This window comes from Bemisia tabaci, chromosome 1, assembly GCF_918797505.1.
Source record: "Bemisia tabaci chromosome 1, PGI_BMITA_v3".
Classification (NCBI taxonomy): Eukaryota; Metazoa; Arthropoda; class Insecta; order Hemiptera; family Aleyrodidae; genus Bemisia; species Bemisia tabaci.
This window is the reverse complement of record NC_092793.1, coordinates 20,461,980-20,487,235: the sequence shown is the minus strand read 5'-3', so window position 1 is coordinate 20,487,235 and position 25,256 is coordinate 20,461,980. Positions and strand designations below refer to the sequence as shown.

The window sequence follows — 25,256 nt, the reverse complement described above, 5'->3', positions numbered from 1 at the left end:
CACATCTGAGGTACTTAAGTGCTTCGGTTGGTTCAATAGTAGTTTCAACCGAAGTACCGAAACACTTCAGATAAGTGATTCGAACTTTGGCAGCTGGATCTTAAGTTTTCAGATGTACAATCCAAAAACTTGAGAGATCCATATGACCTGAACTTTAGGTTCCACGCACCAAGTTTTTTTTTCTCCGTGCAACTTTTACAGTTATCAATACTAATTCCTTAGTCCTCTATCACTATAACTTACGGAATGACTAAATCCTACCATTTCCGAAAAGAGTTGCCTTTCTGCTAACAACAAGTAAGCATTCCTCCCATTCACATATCCCAAAACGGCATAGCTGAGTATAGGCAATGGAGATGTTGCTTGTGTGAGGAATTTGCGATTGGACTAATGATTCTTATGTGAAAGTTCGTGAGAAACACGATGGTGCCACCGGTTTTCTCTGAAATTAACTCCCAAGCTCAAAAACAGCTCTCAAGTTGAGGCCAAAATGGAGGGGATATCCCACGCTATCCTGAGAGTCCACCTCTACGTCAAGACAAACTCTTTATGCAAAGGTAGAGAGCAAATACATTAACAGGGTTGCTGTGTTTAGTTTTAGAGTCCCCGAATAAAGTGGCAGCCCTGTCAACGTATTTGCTCCCTATCTTTGCATGGAGAGTTTGTCTTGGTGTATTTGTAGCCGAGGGTTATTATTCATCCGGATGATGACGTGTAAGGTGTAAACGCATGTGGGGTTTTTTGATTCTGTTAAGTGGAGTGTGCACTGGACTGTCGATTCTACGAAACTAATAACTCCGAAGATTACTGACTAAGCTGCATGTGAAAAAGATCCTTCAAAACTAGGATACCTCGTCCTTCTTACTGGAGAGAGATGTTAATTTTTTCCTTGGCATGTTTTGGTAGATGTCTACTCCACGAAGTCATCAGCATCCTATTATTTAGTTCCACCTCTATTAAGCTCCTTAAGATACCGTGTTGGACCGAGGCACGATGCCAAAATAGTACGCTAAGTATGGATGGCGGATGTTTCAATAACCTAGGTCATATTTCTTGAGGTAACGCCAGCGTTGAGGACCGCATTTAGGCAGTTGACAGGGGTGGTTCTGGTGGCTTCCAGCTACACTCAAACTCTTTTCGGTAAAAATATATCCTGCCCTGTGCCTCGGTATTTAATATCATCGCTGGCCTCTTCAATGAATTTCATGAGCTGCCCTACTTTCGACACAGCCTACCTTTTTCGATACAGATAGATCTTCCAAATAGGCGAAGTGATAAATTATGTAGAGAGCACTTGTCTATGACGGGGTCCACCCCGTTTACAAGAAAACAAATATTCTCTCTTTACTGCAAGTTGTACGAGAAATGAGGTTCAAATACAACCAAAAAGCACTGAGACTGGTCTGATGATGTTCTGAACTGATTGATTTAATTACTATCAGAAATTTAATCAATATGTGAAGATAATTTGACCTTTAAAACATTACAGAATAACCTGAAGTCATAGATTTCGGAAATATATAAAAAAATCCATTTTACCTTATTTTATAATTAAAATACAACGATGATAAGTTTGAACGGTAGCTTCGTGGTGCCTTTATTCAATACTAAACTTTGCGATGAAAGAATAAAATTGAAAGCCCCAAACCTGTCGAATTCTTATTGCTTGCTTATTTTCTCTTTCTTAAATTGTCGTTGCCTTCAACCGTTGCACTCAGTGAGGTATGCTCATTTTCACGAAAAATAAAGTCAAAGCAACGGCTAATAAAACGTTTCTGCTGCGAAGACGTGAAACATTCTTTGTCAAGAGAAAAAAAGAACTCAAAGAAGGATACGAGCCGAGAGTTGAATAAGAGAAAAGTTGCTCGTTTTTTTGGGCCGTGGAATCAATGGGCACTCGACACTCCGCGGGCCGTTAATCTTTTTTTAAATCATTATTTGAGAGCTTTGTTCACTTCCCACAGAAAAATAAATCACTCTCTAACCACGGAACGCCGTTGCCCCACTTCAGGGCACGACAAGCCAGGAAACATTTCACGACGAAGTTTTTCCCCGAGTATTATGAGAACACAAAGAAAATGCTGGCATAATTTTTGAGTTATTTCTTGAAGCGAGTGGATCAGGTTTAACAGTAAAGAACAACCAAGTTCCTTTGCAAACCATTGGGATATGCGTACCAATGCTTAGAAAAGCTCAGTAAGCATTACTTTGCACTTGGTTCCCTTGGAAAATCGGAAAAATAGGACATCAGGGAGGGAACCTACTATACATTTGGTTCTTCTCTTTAAGTTGCTGGGTAATTCTTGCATTCGGAGAAAGGAACTAAATTACTGACCATTGAAACACAAATTAAGGGAAGATCCTGCAGTTTATTCAAACTACCCTTTTGAAATAAAAAAATTTACAGCAGCCTGAGTTAGCTGTTCTTGGCGAGTTATTTCGGAACATGTGGGAAATATTAAGAATATGCATAATTTTGTCGTAGATTGCACCCTTAACCTGTTAAATTATTTTTTGACGGACTCAATTTTTAACAGAAAGAAGTATGCTGAAGATTAATAATTCTATTGCAATCCGAAATATTGGCGCAAGGGTGACATTTATAAAATACGTAACGCGCAAGGGGGAGGAAGGTCAAAAAGAGTGTCGCGCCATTTTGTTTTAACGTGATTTAATGATAAAACCCAACAAGTGCGGGAGGGGGGATCGAAAAATCTGGAATTTAGCGTTCAGTTTTTTATGAGTGGCCCCTAAAATACTACCAACATCAATGCAAGATAATGCATATAATAAAATAGCATGTAAAGTCTGATCCAATCTTTTTAAAACGAAGGAAATTAATTCATTGGAAAAATGACACGCGGCATATGATCAATAATATTTTCTTTGCCTCATTGAATACACTCAACGAGGGTAACACAGCATAATTCAAAGCATGATCCTTTCTTCCAGCAGCGGATTGGCGAAGGAACGACAACTTTGGCGCGTCACTTTATAGATACGTTTCATAATTATCCTAAGCTTCAATAAACGATTTAATAAGAGGAGAGAAACAGAGCACGCCTTCGCGTTATTTTCTCGGGGTAACTCGGGAATACGTCCCGAGCCTGACTAACATTAATATAAAGGGTTTAGAGGCTTATTTAAGGCACTTAACAAAGATTAAACGGATTTATTACAGCGGAACAACGTGACATAAGCCCGAAAACACTCGTTCATAGTAATTTGTTTTTAAGGTTTATCGTCAAAGCCGATGGTAGTGAACCGCCAGGATATCGTTTAGCGAAAAGGAGCCGCAATGGACTGAGTGTTCAGACGCTTGTTGAGCTCCTGACTGATCATGCCTAAATTTACTCCTCACCGAACAATTTACTCCGCAGTCTCTGAAGAGAACCACAGAGGCCTGTAGAGTCTATCCTCTCTGATATTCAAGTGTGCTTCGTAAGGCAGATTTCTAAAGTCACATTTGTTAACTCGACAGCTTTATTCCTTTTTTAAAATTTAATTTCAAAATGTCGAACTTGGCAACGCTGTAGCGTGAAAAAGAGGGTTTTTTTTTGGGGGGGGGGGTCTTGAATATTTCAGAGACATGTATTCCATCATTCTCAACGGGAGGGGGAGGGCACCGGGTAAAGAGAAAAATTATATTTTCTAATAATATCAATAAGTCAAAAATCGCGGACTCTCACGTATTGTTACGTTAGAGCCTCCCCACATTGAATTTTTTTAAAAATGAAAGGCAATGATAAAACATCGGGACTATGAGCAATAATCTTATTTCGTAGAGCTTTTTCGGAAATTTATAGAAAAGGATTTTGGTCGTGTCAGTGAGCATTTCTCCACTTCATTGCATAATGTATTTAAACCGATTACAAATATTATTTCATAACGGCGTGATTCAGTACATTTTTTGCTCGCGTTACAAGATATTAAGCTTATGACGCGTAAACAAGACAGAATAGTAGTTTAGCCATTTCGTTGGTATCCTTTTTATCGCCCAGAACAGCGGGCGGTGACAAGTAACAAGCCAGGTTAGGTTCGGTTGGGTTAAGCAACTAAACTAACTCCGCGGTGATGCTTAGGGTATCAAGCGAAATTGAAGGCGCTTCACTGCGTTCTCGCAGATCAGCTTTACAACTCCCACAGTGTGCTTGAAAAAAATTAAATAAAATGGAAAAACTTATCGATGGGACCCTTAAGACCATATAGTAGAGTATTTTCACTAACATTTTAGCCAAAAATCAGAACATTCTTCCAAGCCCCTGGAAAATAAACCTTAAAAATTTTCAGGAATCAAATTCGGGAGCGGGAACGGAGCAAACCTCTCGCACCTCAATCATTGCTTTGAACATGCTTCTCATGCTTTTTCATTGCTTTGTTAAAACATTAATATGGTATTTCTTGGCATAAAGAATAATGTATCTGAAAGTTTCGAGACTCTCAAAAATTGTTTTTTCCGGCACAGCGTTGCCAAATTGAAAAATAAAAAAATAAACATATTGAGTTGCGTTTAACGGCCAAAAATCGTTAGTTGTACCCGTGTGTAAGAAGTTATAGTGACCATAGGCATATCAGTGCTTTTAGTACTTACAGATTTTTTTAAGGCGGGGCACAGCGTTAGGTTCGGTTGGGTTAAGCAACTAAACTAACTCCGCGATGGTGCTTAGGGTATCAAGCAAAATTGAAGGCGCTTTGCTGTGTTCTCACAGATCAGTTTTAAAACTCCAAACTAATCTTGCGCTGGGAATGTTTGTGCACATATACGACGTACGATGGGGAACCCATGTTGCATATCAATGGTGAAACTATGGAATTGCTTATCTCGATTTGCGGCGTTGCAGAATTTCTGTCATATTTCATTTTCTAAAAGTAAAACTACTGAACTTCAAATGTATAGCAGATATCATTTTCTCTCTTTTTGTAAAGCATGATGGCATGTGAAAATTTCAAGTCATGGTGTCGGTTTATTCTCCTATTGAAAAATACAATAGGAGAGGGGATTTTTAATCACAGCAACCGAGATACGCAATTTTGCAGTTTCACTTTTGATTTGCGTTGGCCGTAGTTAATCTCGGTGTTCAAGTGTGCTGTATAGTATCGCTGCAGCGTTGCTACAAGGAACTTAGATTGTTTAAAACATTTCCACAATAACTTTCTGTTTCATTTTGTAGAGGAAAATTTTGGAATTCATTTTTGTTTTATTTAAATTTGAGGATAATTAATTTTATGGAAATTGAAGACTTCTTCCCCCTTTTTTAAGGAAAAAAACCTCAGCCAAGTATCAAAAAACCTTTGGAACAGATCATAAAAGATAAATTTTTTGACATTTTGAACCCCAAAAATCTCAAGCTTATTGTTCCTATCAAAAGATAGAATAAAATGCAAAAACTGATTTTTCAGTTGTCTTTGTTTTTAACAAGAATATCAGCCCCTTTCCATGACTTTTAACTTCATTAATTCAGAATTTTTTAGGAAATCAATAATTATGATTAAAATGGTAATCTGACCATAGCACATGTATGTATGTATGTGCCGCTTTTATAGGGCTCTTCAGCGCTCTGCGACCCCTTGCCGCCAAAGTCCCCTATCCTCCCAAAGCCCTTCAGGGAGTAAGCAAATCCTCATTTCTTCTAAAACCCCCTGTCGCCACCCCTTCACTGGGCGTCCCCTTCGTCTCCTCCCAGGAAGAACCCAATCAAGCAACTTCTTCGGTAGCCTCACCTACATAAGCAGCTAAAAACAAGATTTTTATTTATTTATAGGCTGAATATTAATAGAAGTTCCACCGAGAGTTCGAATGAAAGTACAACTTTCGTGGAATTTCCAAGAATCTAGAGCAAGATAAGAAGGTAAGGCAAAGAGAGCAGCAATATGAAGAAGAATTCCCGAGAACGAGGTGATCATAGGGTCTCGATTGGCGCGATACGGAGAAACGTCGATCAACATTTGGGCGTTGCCAACTTTCCCCAGATAATATATTTATCATCGAAGAATTAATGGATATTTCTGCTTTACATTTTTAGATAAGTTAGATAAAATTGCGAGTGAAATTCTGCGATAATTTTTATAAGAAAAATTCACGAGTTTCTAAGAAAACTCGTGTTTTATCAAACAAAATTTTGCAAGGTCTGGATGTTCATACGGAGTGTTTCCTTAGCACGAGAGCCGAGAAAAAGCGAATCGCTAATTAGAACAAATCGACCAACCGGAGCAAATCGATGCTACTAAAACCTAACTGGGCGATTTCCTCCCATTTATCGCTCTCAGCGCGAATCGTTCGCGGTAACTATGAGCCTGCATTCGTATCTTTCCAAGCGTTTCGCTCGCGCTACGGCCCGGATTCCACGGGAGGGACAGAAAGCGAGCGCGGCTACAATCACAAACTCTGATACATTGCGCGAGAAATGCTTTTTAGCACGCCATAAATATTTACGGCTTTGACATCTAACCGCTGCAGGTTTGTCTCAGTCGCAACTGAACCCTGCTTCCGCGCTAACGGATGCCGTCATTTTTTAATACACACTTTACTTCCGCGCGCGCAGCACGGGCGCGTAAATGCAACAGCTTGAACAACGGTTTAGCCTCCTAACCTAATATTTTATTTGTTTAGAAACCACTTTGATTGTTTCTTGGTCATACAAACGTTATTAACGTAGGATCACAATGCCCGCATAGCTGCGGGAAAATAACTTTACACGATTATAAATTCTTGATTTAGCATTATTGGCAGAGACAAGAGACCCTCAACTGGCCTCTTGGCGACAGGTAGAAGCTTTTACTTTCGGGAATTCAGCACTTCCTCATGGACAATTATAAGGGAGCAACAGTCATCACTCTTTTTCGGCTCTGTTGATCGACCTACATGGTGGATGATGAGCTTCGGGTGACGTCATGAGCCAAACAAGTTTCCCAAACTTCGGCTTGTTTGCAAAACGAAACTGCCAACACGTTGTTGAACATCAACCATGTAGGTAAGTCAACAGTTTAATGTTGAAGTCCTGAAAGTAAAAGCTTACACCATAGCCGAAATACGAGTGGAGGGTTTCTTGTCTCTGAGCATTGGTCTCACTGTGGATTTTCCTTATTGCTGGGATCAAAACTTTAATTTGGCGTATTTTTGTTAAACGGAACTAAGATCTAATTTCGTTCCGTTTGAAGATTTTAGAATCCGGGATAGAGCGTTCTGTCAAACGGAACTAAGCGCCATGGAAAAGCATTGTGAGCATCGGACGAAACGAGCTTTTTGGGCCGCAGCACCGGAGCACCCGCCAATCCAACCCGCATTCCCTTCTTCCCCCTATGACGCTTAGTTCCGATTAGAAGAAATGCAGTCAATTATCATTCATCGATGAAGGCTAAAAAATATTCCTTGATTAAGATATAGAGAGAACAACGCTGCAGTGACTGATGTTACTAAACAAAATGTATACATAACTAGCTGACCCTCTCTGATCTCCTCACAAACTTTGGTTCTTTTGTGCATAATGTCGACCAAGTTTAGAGCAAAGTAAAAAGTGCAGCAAAGTATTTAGGTCGCGGAAACGGTGGATGGATAATCGTCTCAATTTCGGAGACGGAGTTTTCGCCTACGTTTCGAAATAGGGGTGACTTTCATGGTACGGCTTAAACCAACTCGAAGGGTGCATCAAAGCTTTCCAATTACATTGTGATTGGAAATTCAAATTGAAAATGTTTCTTTATAATTCGAACGGAACGGAATCCTCGGTGTCATCACAACTCAGTCTAACTCCCGCCTCTTTCTCTAGTATAGTTAAATCGGTCAGTGTTAAAACCGATCTTGTCCATTAGCTGATGAACTCTAAGATTTCGACATTCTTATGTACGCTACCAGTGTTACCTTAAAGAAAAGCGATATATTGGTAGATCGATAGCTATACATCGATTTATTCTCATTGGCAGCAATAAGGGAAGTTATGCCATCATTTTATTTTTTTGGATCCAATTCGCTAGAGCGGAGAATCCCTCTGGCGACGTCACCATGATAGCAGCTATAAGGCTCAATATCTATTGGAAAATGGGCTTACTTACTCGACCGATTCAATTATTGTCCCCTGCATCCAGACTCTGAAGCTCTCATCTCGTGATGCTTTTGAGTAAATACTTTTTAAAAACCGTCCGCCACTGATGTTACGCCACGGATTATCACTAAAGCCGCCATCATCGAGCTAGATACTTCTTTGCAAATTTTTCACCACCACCCTCACCGGAAATACATTAATCAATAGTAAATGCTTTTTTATGGGAAAGCGATTAGCTACCTCATCATTTACTTGCTACGCACACCGTGCTGTGTAAAGCATGTATTTTATTTTTTTTTTTTTAAGTGAGTTAGACGAAGAATATTAATCGTCATACGGCTTACCACGTACCGTGTTGTTTTATAGCACATTAAGGGTTTTTTTTTACGAGAAAATAATCTGTTTATATCCTTGCCTCGACCTGCAAAAATACGACCTATTTTTCGCGCAAATCCTCTCGGAATGGTGGCAATCCGCGCTCAAGCTCTGGTCGGAGATTTATTGCCTCCAGGATACCTCGAGTAAAATGTTAGAGGCATTACATTTATTAATGTTTAAAGATTGTAAATGTAAGACGTAACGGGAGGATTAGTTGAGCTTAATAAAAAGCTCTCTCGCGTTGGATCGGCTATCTCTGTAAGCTTCCAAGAGGAGTCCTATGCAAAGATTGAATCCAGCGTTTCAGCGATAATGAAACGGAGCAAACTTCGTTGAAAATGTTTAATCGGGGTCAAAAGCTCTAAAAGACTCAATGAAAGCGCAGGGATACAACTATTAGTGCTTTGGTATATTCGTGCTATTTGTTAATTTACCCCGGCTTTGGACTTAAAGAACTTAAAAAGACTTGAAGAGGAATTTAAAAAAAAAAAAAAAAAAAAAATTGCACAACTTCTTTGTTCTATAGTAAAAGGTATGGACAAAATAGCGGTCAAATGTTGATTTTAATCATCCAGCCATACTCTCAGGTGGCCTGATGTGCTTTATTTGAATTCAAAAAAATAATGGTCCAAAACCAAACAAAGCAACACAATTTCTTCTCCTTCTCTCTGAATCGCATTTAGGACCCCACAAAGATTCTGCTTAGTACTGCGATAAGTATTGATTAACTCAATATTTTTCCCAACTTCGCGAGTGAGATTTTTCTCTGGGACAAATCCTATGAAACGTTCCGTGGAGACAAGGCCTACGGGAACCAATCAGAAATGGATTCGTATCGTCTTTGTAACACTGTGGAGGTCTTTAATACGGGAACCAATCAGAAATGGATTTGTATCATCTTTGTGACACTGTGGAGGTCTTTAATACGGGAACCAATCAGAAATGGATTCGCATTGTCTTTGTGACAATGTAGAGGCCTTAGATACGGGAACCAATCAGAAATTGATTCGTATCGTCTTTACTCTCAGTATAAAGGGGCTCTAGCACTGTATTAAAATGGCGTGGTATGAATGGATCCGAGAGACCTCGATGGTGGGGTAAGGGGTAGGGGAGTCCGGCGTGACAAGGCAAAGTAGAGATGGATCAGACTGTAAATAATTTGAAGCCGTCACCATGAGTGTAATCAATTACAAGTGAGAGATAGAGCCGGGCCCGGAGCCGGGAGCTTTGCCTTTTCGGGCGTGTAATCTACATCCAGTTAACATTTGCCGGGCGAGTCCCAGTCGCAACTAAGTTATCCCGCTCGACACTCCGCCCAATGGAGTTGCCACTTCGTGGGACTAGGCACACACCTGAGGCCCCTTTCAAGAGTCCCGCCGACAAGAGCAATCTTTTAACGTCTTTGTTTCATTACCGCCCTCTCATAGATCCCGCATGAATCTAGGACTCTCAGAATACTTCGTATTGTTGTAATTTGAGAACCTGTAAATGCCTGAATTTTCATAAAATATAATATTCAACTCAATGCATTTTCTTGCGCACGCCCTGGTAAAAATTGGCGGTAGAATTTGTGTTCCAAAATACCATAAACCTACAGCCGGCTGTAAGATTTTCAATAGCTTCTATAGCCGGCTACACAATTTCTTATAGCCTTTTATAGCCGATGGCGAGTAAGCAACAGCCAGGCTATAAAGTGTATACTAAACGTTACTACCTAATTACTGATGCTAGGACTTGGTGAGTTTTTGGACTACTGCTCTCTTTTTGGGCCGTAGTATCTTGATTTATTTTGCGAGGAAACCTCCGTACTTTTGATGGATGCCTGTCATTCCTAATATATTAGAGCGCCTTCAGTTTCGTATGATACTGTGCTATACCTCTGGTGTGAAATAGTTGCTTCAAGCGCTGTGGCGTGGCACGCTGCGGTGCGGCCAGCGCGAAACGCGCATTGGCGCCTACAAACCTAACAGGGATACTTCACGCGTTGCGCAATGCGTGAAGTATCCCTGTTAGGTTTGTAGGCGCCAGTGCGTCGCCGCTCCGCTTTGTGTTAGGCTCTATAATCTGGCGGAGTCAGCGTTATTCAACTCATGATTTTGAAATGTTTGCACATCCTGTATGGATTATTCTCATTTTAATTGATGAAAAAAAAGTATGTATTGAAGGAAAATATAATGTGTGTTTAGTAAATATTAAGGTGGTTCCGTAACAAACTTAATGATTTCCAAAGCACACGAATTTCTACACAATTTCTTATAGCCTTTCATAATCGATGGCGAAAAAGCAACAGCCAGGCAAGTGTAAAGCCCGGCGATAGGAACTGTAGCCCGGCTGCATAATTTTTTATCGCTTCGTATAGCCCGACCGTATGATTTTCTCCGCATTCTACAGCCAGCTATATGATTTTCCGTAGCGTTCTTTAGCCGGCTATAAGAATTCCTATGGTATTTTGAAACGCACTCTTATCGCCAATTTTTACCGGAGATGACTTTCCATTGTGCATCTAGGATCGTCAAAATACCTCGTGCTGGTGTAATTTGATGAGCTGCCGATAGCTTCATCGATTATCTATTTTGTAAACCCTTTTAATTTGTTTATTCCATCGTCCTTTCGGCTAATTAAGTTGTTTCTTCAGTCTTAGGTAATTTTAGCGGCCTCTCATGCGGAAGCGTGGTGGATGGAAATCGTCGCAGCGACGGTTCGTAACAACGGCAATTTTGGAAGTTGGCAACGCTGTTTTTCCTCTATTTAAATGCATGTAAAACAATCGATTAACGGTGAGGCAGCTTGCCTCACCCGAAATCGAAATTTTTAATTGATTTGAATGGCGAAAAAACACTGTTGCCAACTTCCAAAATTGCTACTGTTTTACGAACTGTCCGGCGACGATTTCCATCCACCACGCTCCGCATTAGAGGCCGCTAAAAATTACCTAAGACTGAAGGAACAACTTAATTAACCAAAAACACGATGAAATAAACAACTTAAAATGGTCTACAAAATGGATAATCGATTAAGCTGTTGGCAGGTCATCAAATTACGATACAAGGTATTTTGACGATCCTAGGTGCACAATGGAAAGTCATCGTGCGCAAGAAAATGCATTGAGTTGAATATTACATTTTATGAAAATTCAACGTCAATTCACTCGGTTCATTTTTCAGAGTCACTCGATCATTGAGATGCGACTTTGGTCAATAGACGTACCTCCTCTGAGTTCCATAATCACTTTTTCAAATGAAATTTCATCTTGAAACGAAGAAAAATGATATGAGGAAAAGAGAGAGCTCTTTTGACAGTCGAAAGATCCTATAGGAACAGTCACCTTTCGGAAAAAGCTTTCTGTGTTACTTTGTAATTCATTTATCAAAGCTATTTTAAATAGCCTGACATGAGACAAGGAAACGACGCAGTTTGGTATTGAACTCATTTACATGAGCTGAATGCCAGTATTATTCTGCCGTGTTAAGGAAAAACACCGTATGAGCCTCCAGGCGTTGCCAAATTTCCTTTTACAAACCACTAATTTTCAGGAAAATTTGTGAATATTGTCCTTCCAAATTCGTAGATAATTTTGTACGGTATTTGATCTAAAGTGTCCAAAAATTTCAGGGAAAAATATTCATACCGTTCCTCAAAATTTCACATTTTATTGTAGGAAATGTTGCAACTCTCGAATGTTCATACGGCGTTCTTCCTTAGCACGGCAGTATTTACCATTGAGTTTTCGCCAACCTCAAGACGAGTAATCGTTATCTGCTACCATTAAATGGAAGCGACGTTGCTAAAGGTGCTCTGAGCAACTATTCCACCACAGAAGTGTTGCACAGTATCAAACACAATTGAAGGCTACTGACGTATGTAAATTTATTGGTATCGCTTACCACTGTACTGTGTAGAGTTTTATAGTTGATCCTACAATATGCAGCACCCGTTTGATCGATTTTTGTGAAACTTGGTGCCAGAGGTATTTATGACGGGAAACTTGACCTTTAACTCAAATTTTTGAAATTCAAAAATCTTAGATGGCGGATGTTTCTGAAATGCTATCTCGGCTCCTGTTCGATCGATGTTTATGAAACTTGGTACCAGGTAGCATTTTCTGACGGATTCTTGAATTTCAACCGTAGACACAAAATGAACTAAACCGCTGACATTAAATATTTTCGGGTGTTATAGTAGAGATATTTCTTTTTAAAAACTCTAATGTTACATTTATTTATCTATCGAAACAAAAATTGCCATCGTGCTAAATATTCTCCCAGAAATTTAGGTTCCCCGTTGACAGTATCGTCTTTTCAAAATGAAATTGATTTTTAAATATTTTTGAAATCGTGTTTGATTCGGAAATATCTCTCATGAGTCTGATTAGCAAGCAAAAAGTGCACTTGTGAATCAGCCGAATGCCTCTCGTTCTGAAAGCTTTGGCGCTAAAGGAGACATGCTTAACCCGCTTAAATCTTAAGTGCTGGGAAGTTGGCGAGCGTTTGGCGGAAATCTTGGCACGTAACCAGCGTGTCCTTTTTTTTCAAAGCTCACGTTTCGGAACACCGATGATTGTTGCAGGCAACTCATTTACCTTCGTGGCGACGGAATTAACCGAGGATTGCATGGATGACACGATAAGGGAGTAGCACAAGACTTACAAATATCCTTGGTCATGTCACAAAGTATTACGTAAATCGAGTCGTGCCAAATTTTGAGTGACGAATCAGATAATGTTGAGAAAACCAAGCAAATCTACATTTCAAGTTCACCTGTGTAATAGTGTAGAACGAGAATGTATAAATTATTTTTAGTCGCTTTCACAGCGCACTAGGACGCTCTGCTAAGACGCCCAACTGCCACAGGGATGTAGAACGTACACTTACTGGACGCAATGAGCAATTGGACGTATTTTTACTAAAAGGAACTAGGTGCATAGGGTTTACGCGCAACATAGTTCCTTTTAGCATAAAAACGTCTGATTATTAAGAGTTTGGCGGTGATGAGGGCCCTTGAAAACTACCCAAGACCCCATCGAATCTAAAGACAGTTAAATTTTTTCGATCTTCCTGTTCCTGTGGATACGGCTCTTCGTTGACGGCATGGTTTGACTTACCGAAACAACGAATTTGTTGGTTTTTTTAACAATTAATTAAAAGTAATTAAAATGAGTAGAAACCTGGGGGCCATTTAACTGCTGCATAATTGTACGAATCGCTGTTCTAAGTAAAAATACATTCTTTAAACCACTCAAACGTTCATTCAACCTTTGAAAAGAGCCTTTAAAGTTTCTTTGTCTCTATCCCGAATGCACAAGTCTGAAGTTTCGACGACATAGTATGCCCTCCATACCAAGTAATTTTGCTCATGGGATGGACGGAAATGAGGAGGATTTGGGTGGATTGAGCTCCCCACACTTTTTTTTCAAGCTCTTACAGCTTCCCCTTCTTCTGTGCGGTTCATATGTGGAACACATTGCAGAAACGCTCTAGCAGTGTCTGAAATAATAAAGCTCATTTAAGTTTGCCTGCAGTACTGTAAATCGCTCTGGTAGTAAGAGTCTGAGATAAGTTGGTCTTGGAAACTTCAATATCTTTGTGCGATGTGCGTATCTGTTCCCTTAAGATACCGCGGTAAGCGACAAAAAAAAATTGTCATTCTCAAAAATCCTATTTAAGACTCAAGCCGGAAACTCACCTCTTCGATCTCGTAGTCTTTTGAGTTTTGAGTTGCTTTATTCGAGATAAAAACGCTTGTTTCACATGGCTGGGGTTTGAGAACCGGTTACTTTATGTACAGAGCCTTGCAAACACCAGTGGTGAGGCCCGAATCACCGACTATCGATGTTATCCCATTTGAGACTATGTTAAAGAATCGATTATTAATATACACCCTGATAATCGACTCTTTTCCATATGTCTAAGCGGCAAATCAATCGATTCATCGCACAGCACGACACGCCACTGCGAGCATATGCTCGGCTTTTATGGTTGATACTTTGTGCCGTTTCTCATGAAGAGGCCCTCACATGTGCTTGACTTCTCGGCAACCGCCATTGATCCCTGGACCATTGTAATGACCTGTCACACTGCTGCCGTATTAACATCAGAATTCACTGGATCTTATGTGACAGTAATTGCAGCCTTATGCAAGCTTGCAAGCGTGAGTGCGTTCAGCTGATGTCACAGTGCTTCTGCCTACCCTTTCATCCTTTGTTTAAGATTCATTCCAATTTGAAGTGCTTTGGTAATTTCTCCTTTGAGGGAAGTTCACATAGAATCGAGCTCATCTCCTAAAGTAACACTGATCATGACATTCTACTTTTCAGATCAATTAGTGACAAATCGTCAAGATTTTTTTGAAAGAGTTCGGAAATAATGCCGGCCTGATAATCATTTTTTTCGGGTTTTCTTCATTTTGTTATGAGTGTTGTTCAGCAGCGACGGTAAATGGCGCGAGGATCGCACTTTTGTTTCATGCCTCGCGTCGTATAGAGGATGGCATTTCGAAGCCCCCTTGGATTTTGCGGGATGCTAAGTTGGGCTCATTGACGAGTGTGATCTACTGATAAGGTCTAAAAGGACCCAAAACGTTACAGATCTCTTGTCGTGACCTCAACTTAGTATTTTAACGCAAGCTGCCTGAGCTGAACACTCTCCCCCCCCCCCCCCCTCAGTCTTGTACTGGTACTCATTAGAGCTCAAAAAAAAAACGAATTACACAACGGAAGGTTTGGAAATCAACGCCTAAACAAGATATAAAGGTTTAAAATTCACATTGATCACATTGTAAAAAATACAAATGACGTAATTTGCATTATCTGACTTCCATTTGAGTGGCTTGGAAGAAAAGGCGCATAAGTGCATTTTAAGAAATTGGAGACTAGAGATTAGATCCCTGCCACCTCAGCTGCCTGCCATAGCTCGTTGTGCTTGTGGTTCAACAGGTGAGATACGAGAAAACGACTGGATCTCACTGAAAGCACATTAGACAAAAACAAGAAGGAAAGGCTAGGGGGAAACAGAAATCCGGACCATTTCATGTTTTTTCGTGTTGAAATAGGATGGATGGTAAAAAAATAAAATCGTGTGCACAGAAGCATGTCTTTGATCAAAATTGAGTTGTGCGTGTTTTTTGGTGGTTGAAATTAAAGGTGAGGTCAATCAGATTACCAAGCGATTTTGCCTGGAAGTCATTTGACGCAGAAAAAAATAGCATATGGGATAAGTGCATTTTTCGCGGGATAAGTGCGATCTACCGTCACTTTAAGTCTATTTAGTTCAACTGAGCTGAAAATTTCAGAAGATGTTCTTTAAGGTGTTAGACCAACACTTGTAAATTTTGAAGGTATTCGGAATACTCTATGGGTCCGAGTAAAATCCAGAACTTCAAACTCGTTTTTTTCGAAATAATAAAAACTGCACTTATGCGCCTTGTCTTCCAAGCCCCTCATTCGATCTGTGTTTAAAACACTTGTTCATATCTTATTCATGAGTTAGTTTCCGAACTTCACATTGTGTGAAACATTTTCCACGTAAGATTTGGAAGTGGAAACATGTGACGTTTGCTTCTAATTCAGACCTTGTCTAGTCGCCCATTTGTCTTGCCTGAAAGGAGGGTCATTAATGAGGCTGTCAGTTGAAACTTTCCGCCGAGTCGAGCTAAGTATTCGTGACGTTTTCAGCCTCTCGACTCTCTTGACAAAGATGCGCAGAAGGTCTGGAAGGTGAGGCATCCCGGAGACTTTTTCTGAGGGCTTAGAGAAGGGTTTAAAAAGGTCAAAGATTTCACCGGAACGTACAGGTCTGGAAAGAACGTGAATGCAATAAACTTATTTGGCCGATCGCCAACTCCGCTTTGCTTATGTTGGTCCTGGATGCTGCTCACTGAGCATCCTCCAAAACAAATTTTCAAAATAGTCTGAAACTTTAGCGCTGGAATCCGCTTTCTACGATCAATTGTTTCTACAACTTACCCACGTTACTTTCCTTTCCCCTCCAACCTGTTCTACTTTTCGTCCAATGTTGCCGCCTTAACTATGTATTCTTTTCGGGCACCAGGGTAACCAGGGTATACATATTATTTGGAAAGTAACGAATGCTTTGACCTGATAACAGCTAATCTATTTGACATAGTTGTCACCATACTGACTTTATAGAGTGACTTGAAAGAGCAAAAGTGAAAGTCTAAAGTTATATAAAAAATTATAAAAAAAAAATTCCGAATTAAGGACAAAATGAATTTTCAAAAAAAATTAGTTTTGTTCTTGAGCAACATCAAATATTGTTGACAAATTCAAAATTCCTGTGGTTATCCTCATTCCACTTGTCAATTTGATTGATTGATAGAGCTGTTCAATCTTCTAATTTCAATCTGAATGACGGGTCGATTAACACTCCATTCTGCCTCTAAAATGTTGCCGTTTCCGTTGACAAACCTTGAAGCAAGCATTTGCATGTAAGATCTCGATTATAAAAGGCTCTACTTTCATCGAGTCCTGTACAACTTTTGTTCAAATTTAAAAGTATTGCACAAAAAATAATTTAATCGCTTTCATTATTTTTTCTCTCGCGTTCCACTGCTTTTTCTTAATTAGGAAACATTATGGTCTCGTCGAGACGAGTCAATGTCTGCAAGCAAATGGGAGCAAACACTCCTTAAAGCTTCAGAAATTATTCCGTGCATGGAGTTAGCTCTCAGCTGAAACAGGGTCTGGAATGTAGAATGAATTCTCCTTTTTTTGACTCTCAGTTGAGTTCGAGGTGGCTGGACAACCAAATTAACTGCGTTTTAATTCGTAGAGTATCACATGAAAATGAGAGGCGTTCAACATGAAAGGCGTTCCAAGGCAATTTCAAGTTATGCTTCAGAATCTGTGAAATTAAATTTGCATTCAGGCGATTTGATTTGAGTAGAGTTTCGACTAAGTAGCGGAGTTAATTGCACGTCAAAACCGTAAGGCATAATCGGAAAACTGAAGCGCTCCGAACCAAAATCGTATTTTAGAAGTCCTCCTCCAGTAAAAACCTCACTGTACTTATTTTTACTATCGTGGACAGTTTTGTACATGATCCGATTTGATTTCAGGTGAATTATGCAGCCGGGTGCACTGCTGACCAACAGTTGGCGAAATGCATCGGAACATGGAGGGAGATGCACCACTCCCGCGCAATGGAACGTGTCCGGCAAAGTGTCGACGAAATGCTTCTGGAACGCATGTAAGGCATTGTCTGTTGGTCTACTGCTGATGCTCATTGGTGGCAGCATGGCAACGATAGGTGAGGAAAATGTGATTAAACTGGACCCAGGCTCGACTGAAAAGAATCCCTAAAGGTGTTTTTGCCGGACTTGTGGGACAAAAATTTTATGAAGAATGAAAATGGTGACCTGTACACATCACTGTTGAGTAAATTTGGACGTTCTTCTGCCAAACGGAACCAGAGACAGGTTGGAAAGAAAGGGTGTGCTCGTTAGTCGAGGTCGCCGGATGAATCATTAACTCATGAGCCCTGTCCACAACGCTCTTTTCACATGCCCATGGCTCATGAGTGCCGCATTCAGTATGCACATAGTTTCATTTGACAGATAATCCTGGTTCCACACTTATCCAAAGGGAACCAAGCCCCTTTTTACATTGTTACTTATGAGTACACTCCATCTTTCCCACTCGTCTTTAATTCCGTTTGGCAGAGATGCGTCCATTTTGCAGACTTGAGATCAGGGTTTGATGTTTGGATATTTTGATAATCTTCTAAGTTCAGCGCATTTCCTGAAACCACCATGCTATTTTGTAATGCGTCAGGTATTTGCATGCAAACTTTTGGTGTAATATATACTCCAAATTACTCTTATACTAGGAGCCGAGAGAAAATGACCAATTATTATATTTATTTTGATAAATATTTAATATTAGCTGTGCCTATGCTCAAATCATTCATTACTTACATTCACAGATCTTCCTCATACCTGATACTTTGCATTAAAAGGGACTGAAAGAGCAAAGTAGTTACAATGATTAAAATAATCATCAACTTCACACAGGGGATTCTGCCGAGGAAAAATGAGGTTAATGTTTACCATAGCAAAGTCGAGACGGAATGCATATGGGAATCATTCAGTGTCGTTGCTCATGAAATTCAAATGCGGACCAGAACTAGGGCGCGATGTTTCGGGGTGTCGAGGGGGGGAGGGGGGGGGACATAAGTTAGAGACGGCTTGCGTATATTGTTCGATCAAGCAGCCGGCATGACAAAGTTCTACTTTGCTATTTTGACATCGAACGTTCCCACTTGGCTGCTTGCTCGTCTTGGAGGGAAAAAATCGCCATGAGAGATATGTTTCATTATTTTTTCAAACGTGAAGACTTTGCGTTCATAAACTTACTGTACACTTTGACCCCGCAATTTTCAATTTATTCAAACTTATTTACCATCAATACAATCCCAATATTGCGATTTGGGTTGAAAAACTCTCTTCGTAATCTGCTAAACCCGTCATTATTTAGTCACTATCAGATCAAAATAAATACTTATCACGTGATTCATCGATCATCATTAAGCGAGAATAGTGTGTTGACTCCAGATTCAACTCGTGATTCACTTTCTTACACCACCTAGAGAGCCAATACAAAACCTCTTGAGGACAACTTCTGTTGAGTGAATTATACTTTCCCGTAGAAACTGATACTTTTCGTGCATTAAGCTTGAACTGTTTTGGCGACAAAAATACCAGATAGCGTATGTAAAGGGGTTGAATATGATCCAGTTCAAAGTACAGGACTACTATCCACGTTTCGGGCTCAGCGACTGGATCCATGTGGCCCCTAAATCCGGAAAATGTTGCCTCTGAACCGGAGTTATTTAAAATAGGGCACAGTTAGATTTAGAGTCGAGCTCATTGATTTTATTTAACTATCGAACTTATCGTTTGAGTAGTCATGTAGTTACACGTTAAACCTGAACGACTAAGTGACTGATTAGATTACATTTTGTAGAAAGGGGCTTGCAATGCTGCCAGGATTAAGCGGTGCGTGCCTCGAGAGTCAAAACGCCTTCACTTCCGTGCGTATGCAACACGGAAATCCATAGAGCTCGAATAATTGCATCCAGGCGTTCTGATGATATTCGTTTTGTTGCATGCAACACTAACTCTGTGCGCTTTGCTCCTTCCCTTACACCCCGACTGAATTCAAGCGTGGCCCGTTGTACCTCTGAGGTAAACTATCACTCATTCTCATCCCGAAATTGTCAATTCTCTGAAAAAGACATTGATTATTTAAATTGAAATTTATTGCAACGTTGCCCTCCTTTAATGTTTGCTGCAGCCTCTACGCTTACACAAGTTCTCAATTTCCCTTCTCTGTTTCCCCAAAGGGGCCTTGTGTGGAGAGGAAGGGTGGATTTGGGATCAAAAAAGTTCATATATTTCGGGGTTAACTGTTCCAAGTCTAAGATATCGTTACTTTCCGAAGACTTTCCGTTCATTTTTGCATCCAAGCAGGATGTCGTGGATGAAGTAGGTATCCTCTTTGAAAGTATACATTTTGGCGAAAGATGGACCAATTTCATACTTTGAGTGGGGATGTGCAACTTCGTTTACCTCTTAAGAACAATTTCAATAAACAGTTATTTCTTGAAAAGTTTCCATTTAAGCACCAAGAAAATTATCGTTAAATAAAGAACTTAACCTTTGAATTTCATTTATTACTCTGCCCTTTGTTTATTTAATTTGACGGTGAAGATCTTGCAAAAGCTCAACGGGATCATTTCTGCAAGCTTCTCATCCTAGAATATTGTAAGTTGTGAAAAAAATTGTTGTTGTGTAATTGTAGCCGGTAACAAAAAAAGATAAATTAATAAACAAATGAAAAAAATAAAGGGACGGGAAGAGTAATAAGCATGAAGTTTGAGGAAAATTTGCGTTTTATGACTCTGTGGTGGATAAAAAAGTTTCACTGACGAGATTTTCGTGTCCAGTTGAATTGGAGTTGCGCTTTTAAACTCGAGTTTTATAGATTCCGACAGCTGTGGGAACTCATTTAGAAATGCAGTGCACCGGGTGAGTTTTAAGGACAAAAGTGCATTTCTTTACGGCAGACACTTTAAACTCGTTTGTTTGAAAACTTCCCATGGAGCATAAATCACGGCGAGACTCCCTGTTGCATTCAACTTATTGTAATTTTACTTTTTTCTTGAATCCCCCCCGGTTCCGTTATGAGTACAGTTCCTCAGCGATTAAGGAAAAGACGGGAAAATGAGGAATAATGTCGATTAAATGGACGTAATCATACTAAAAAGAAGTAACGATGGGAAAATTAATAAAATCAAAAGAAACTATGCGTCACACAAACCCTAAGCTCGTGGCTCCTTTCAATTTAATGCATTTTTACATAGTTTCTTCTAGCATGAATTTTTTCAAATTTTTTTTGTAAGTTGTTCGTTGCTAACGGGGGTCGATAGTTTTCAGTAAATGAGGAATTCAAGTGTTTGTCCCCAGGACACTAAGAAATACAAACACATAGGACACATAATTGACTTCGAATATCTCGCATTAATTTGATAAATCGAATGCGGTAAATTACTTAAGTATCATGTCAGGACAAACAAAATGGATACAAGAGGGGCAAAGCGCTTGAAAGGGCCCTCGGCCGTAAAGACTTTCTTTAATTTGATTCATAAAGTTCCCCCTGTTTTTTTTTTTTTTTTTTTTTTTTTTTTTTTTTTTTTTTTTTTTTTTTTTTTTTTTTTACCGTTTTGAACTTATTCTTTGCTGAAGAACCCAAGTCCTCTGCTTTGGTGATATAAAACAATGTTCTTCTTTTCCCTTGTTTTTCCTGTTCATGGGTCTCCCTTGAGATTCTGTGGGACCCCCAGAATCCGGACATAAAGAGAGCGAACAGTGCATGAGGGAAGGGGGAGATGGTGTGGTTTTGGAATTTACTAATGGGGGTGGGGGCGACAAAATTGTTTGCAGCGAAACTCCGTTACGTGCCACTGAGAAGGAGAAAAAAAATAAAAAGAGGGAGATGAAGAGGAATAGGAAGAACTAACTGCAGAAAGAGAAGAAGATGAGGGGTTACAGGAAGACAAAAACGAAGAGTAGGAAATTTTTCCTGTCCCTCTTCTCCTTGTTTATCTCCTCTCTTGTAAATTCCTCCTTATCTTCCTCTTCGTTTTAAGTCTCCTCTCCTTCATCCTTTTTCTATTCCCTTTTCCTGTTTCTCTCTGTTCTTCTGCCGATCTCGAATGCGTCCTCATCTGACAATTGTCAGAAGTCCTACAATCTGAGTCTGTCGAATCAGAGTTTCGGACTGAGTCCGGGAAATAAGGTTTGGAATTAACAAGAGTGTGGTGGACTGTTTCAGGCTACTACGCGGATCAACAAAGCGCAGGGAACGAAACCCGAGGGAACTCGAGCGCTAGCAATGTCTGGGTCAAACACGACGCTCGTGGATTCCACCTCAACAATCTGTCTTACGCTGGCCCGATTGTCATGGGAGTTGGAGGTAAGTACAATAAGTACCCGCCCGCCCCCTTCGTTGCCCGCTTTTTCCCCCCTCGCCCCTCACTCCTCGTCAAACCGGGTCCAAAACCAGGCGCAGCATTCAAATGACCCCCCCTCCCTCGTCACCGACCGCAAAACCGCGCCAAATTGCGCGAATCCTCGTGCCATGGGATGTGAGAGATGCTTCTGTCAGGACCTCAGTTTAAAGGTTACTGCAGCTTCTATTTCTGTGCCGATGAACTTACTCTAAAAGGAGTTCAGTTTCCTTGTGTCTAGTGGGCATTTTCACTTTTTGATATATCTCTAGTTATTCAGGAATAAATAGCTAAAATGGCCAATTAATATTCTCCAGAAGAAGTTCCTTGTTATAAAAATCAAGTCTCAAATTTTAAATTTTTGGAAAAAAAATAAATTTTTTCGATTTGTGCCCACAGAGTGTCGCGCTGTGCCCCGCCTCAAAAAAACCTTTAAGTACTAAAAACACTGAAATGGCTATGGTCTAAATAATACACCATCTAGGAATAAAAAGCTAAAATAGCCGAAAGGGCTAAATGACTAAAAAAGCTAATAATGGTCTATCTAGGAATAAAAAGCTAAAATGGTCAATTATTCTTCTCCAGAAAAAGATCCTTGTTTTGAAAATCAAGTCAAATTTTAAACTGTTTTTTTTAAAAAAATCAATTTTTTCGATTTGTGCCCACAGTGTGTCGCGCTGTGCCCCGGCTCAAAAAAATCTTTAAGTACTAAAATCACTGAAATGGCTATGGTCACTATAATTTCATGCACACGGGTACAACTAACGATTTTTGGCCGTTAAACGCAACTCAATAGGTTTATTTTTTCAATTTTCAATTTGGCAACGCTGTACCGGAGAAAACAATTTTTGAGAATCTCGAAACTTTCAAGGACATTATTGTTTATTCCAAGAAATACAATATTAATGTTTTAACAAAGCAATGAAACAACATGAAAAGCATGTTCAAAGCAATGATTGAGGTGCGAGAGGTTTCCTCCGTTCCCGCCCCCGAATTTGATTCCTGAAAATTTATAAGGTTTACTTTCCAGGGGCTGGGAAGAGTGTTCTGATTTTTGGCTACACGGAAAAAAAAGACCTGTCATTTTAACAGTCGCATTGAATGTTAAATTTGTTTGACGTTTCTCTGTTCTTTTAGTTGTCGCGACTGATAGTTTAACATTTTAAGTATGTTGAAACAAAAGTGTGCAACTCTGTTAGCTCAACATCTTATTGATGCTTTTGAAATAACATTCTGTATGTTATTCCATCATCACACGACTGCTGAGTTAACGTCAGGCGCAGTCATTAAATCAACAGTTCCTGAAGCTTTTGGAATGACTGTCATTGACTTTTGATTTTACAGTCCACACGTTATTTCGACATTCGTTTGGATTTTAAATTTACACTCGTGCAGGTGTTGGTCTAATGTTTTGAAGGTCGTTAAATTTGCAGAAATAATCTGCTAAAGCAACAGCGAGGGTGTCGAAATAGCAGCCTCTCATTTAACAGCGAGTTGACAGTAAAATGCTGTCCGTTGCACGGAGCATTCCATCCCGGCCAGTCCCGCGCGATCGGCGCAGCGCGCATGCGCAGTTGTATACAGTTGTCGATCGCCCCGCTGCGAGCGGTGACGCAGAAAACCTCTCCTACCCTACCCGCCACACTGCCCACCCTCCTTCTCGAGGGTTGCGCGCCGTCCTGACAAAGGGCCCGGTCAGGGAAATTCTCAGAACTCCAACCGCCCGGGCCTGGCGTTCGGTTGTTTCTTCCTTCGGCGTTGTTCCCGCATTCCAGTCTGTTCGCTGAGAGGCCGCCATGTCATTGTTTAAAGGGATTTCGTTTGCTCAACAGTCAGTGGTTTTGAGTCGGAGAAGTCTTGCGCTTGCGTTTCGAAATCGTGCTCAAATTGTGTTTGCGAGTGAATTTTGGCGAAGAAAGTGATTAGTTTTGATACTCAGTGCGCGATCTGCAAAATTAGTAGCTCCATAGGAAAGTAACTCTTACGATATAAGCAAATTTAGGCACACTGTAATCAGTTGCGGGCAGACGCCATTTTTTAAGGCATCATCATGAATCCGTTCAATTCGAAATTTCTGCTGCCGTATATTTGTGCTTTTTGGTTTCAACTTCACCATTGACATTACACGCACTCTCAACTCAATTAGGTTTGCGTCCAGTGCATCAAATTATTATTTTTAGCGTGCCTTACACATTTATATGCAGGCACTCTTTTGATTTCGTTTCCTGTAGATTATACCATTAGCCCTGTCCTCTATACTTTCCGACCCAATTCAATTGTGTAATTTTTTCCTTTTCTTTCGTTCAAAGAAATTTAGGCTAATTGAAATGAAATGAAGTGATAATTTAGCAAATCTTAATCTTGGTAGAATTTTTTGAAACCTTTTATAATACATTTTCGGTGTTTTTAGCTCATAAGCACGATCTGTTTGGTTCTTACGTTGTTTTTTATTGATGATGCCAACGTGACATTGTCTTAATGGCGTAAAGTGTTTCAATGTGTAATACAGTGTCTGTGCGGTATCTGACCAGGCTGTGAGTGAAAAGTTCGGTTATTTGAAAAAAGAAAATAACGGATGGAGAGGAAGGGTTTAAAATGTGCCTCACATAATTTGTTGACGACCCCAAGGCCATGATCAATTCTGCCCCACCGAGAACTGCAAAGATGTTTACTTTGTGTAGTGTTTCTGTGCATTTAAACTGTTAAAATTTTTGTGAAATTAACTCATTGTGAAACTGATTTAGTCTGTAAATGTTACTTTGACCGGAATATTATCTACGGTTTTTGTATCATTTACTTGAAACCAGTTAAGCAGTTATCAGCTATTTACATAAGCATGTAAGTAAGACCATAATTTTTTACAGTTGCTTGGCATTGTATCTGCTACATTAACAGCAGTGTGAATGAAAATTCAAGAGCGATTTAGCTTTTACATGAGCAGCAGCGCTGCTACATCGACAGCAGCGTGGATTTAAATTCAAAAACGAACTGGCTGTCATGAGAACAGCGACGCTGCTATTTCGACAGCAGCGGCCGCTGTTAAATCGAAGGCAGCGTGAACGTCAATCTGATGGGGAACCGGCGTTTACGCCAGCAGCTGCGCTGCCAGTGTAACAGACTATTCGATGAAGGTTGAGCAGATTTTGCTGTCGTTGTCACATTCATTTACTGTCAATGTGACAGCAAAGCGCCTGTTGTAATAACAGACAAAGGTAATGTTATTTTAACAACCAGGATGCTGTGCCGTTTTTTAACAGCCAAGGGCTGTTCCTTCAGCAGTCGCGACGATTAAAATGACAGGACTTTTTTTTCCGTG

The 25,256-nt window shown here is 40.1% G+C and overlaps 1 protein-coding gene across 1 annotated transcript in view; it reads left to right on the top strand.

Annotated features, from left to right (window-relative positions):
* Positions 1-25,256, top strand: part of LOC109039825 (uncharacterized) — a 43,988-nt gene that overhangs the window by 1,834 nt on the left and 16,898 nt on the right. Inside the window, exons 2-3 of the mRNA XM_019055493.2 lie at positions 17,490-17,680; positions 21,766-21,906. Of these exons, the coding sequence (XP_018911038.2) occupies positions 17,497-17,680; positions 21,766-21,906 (325 nt within the window). The 5' untranslated portion in view covers positions 17,490-17,496. The remainder of the gene's footprint in view (positions 1-17,489; positions 17,681-21,765; positions 21,907-25,256) is intronic.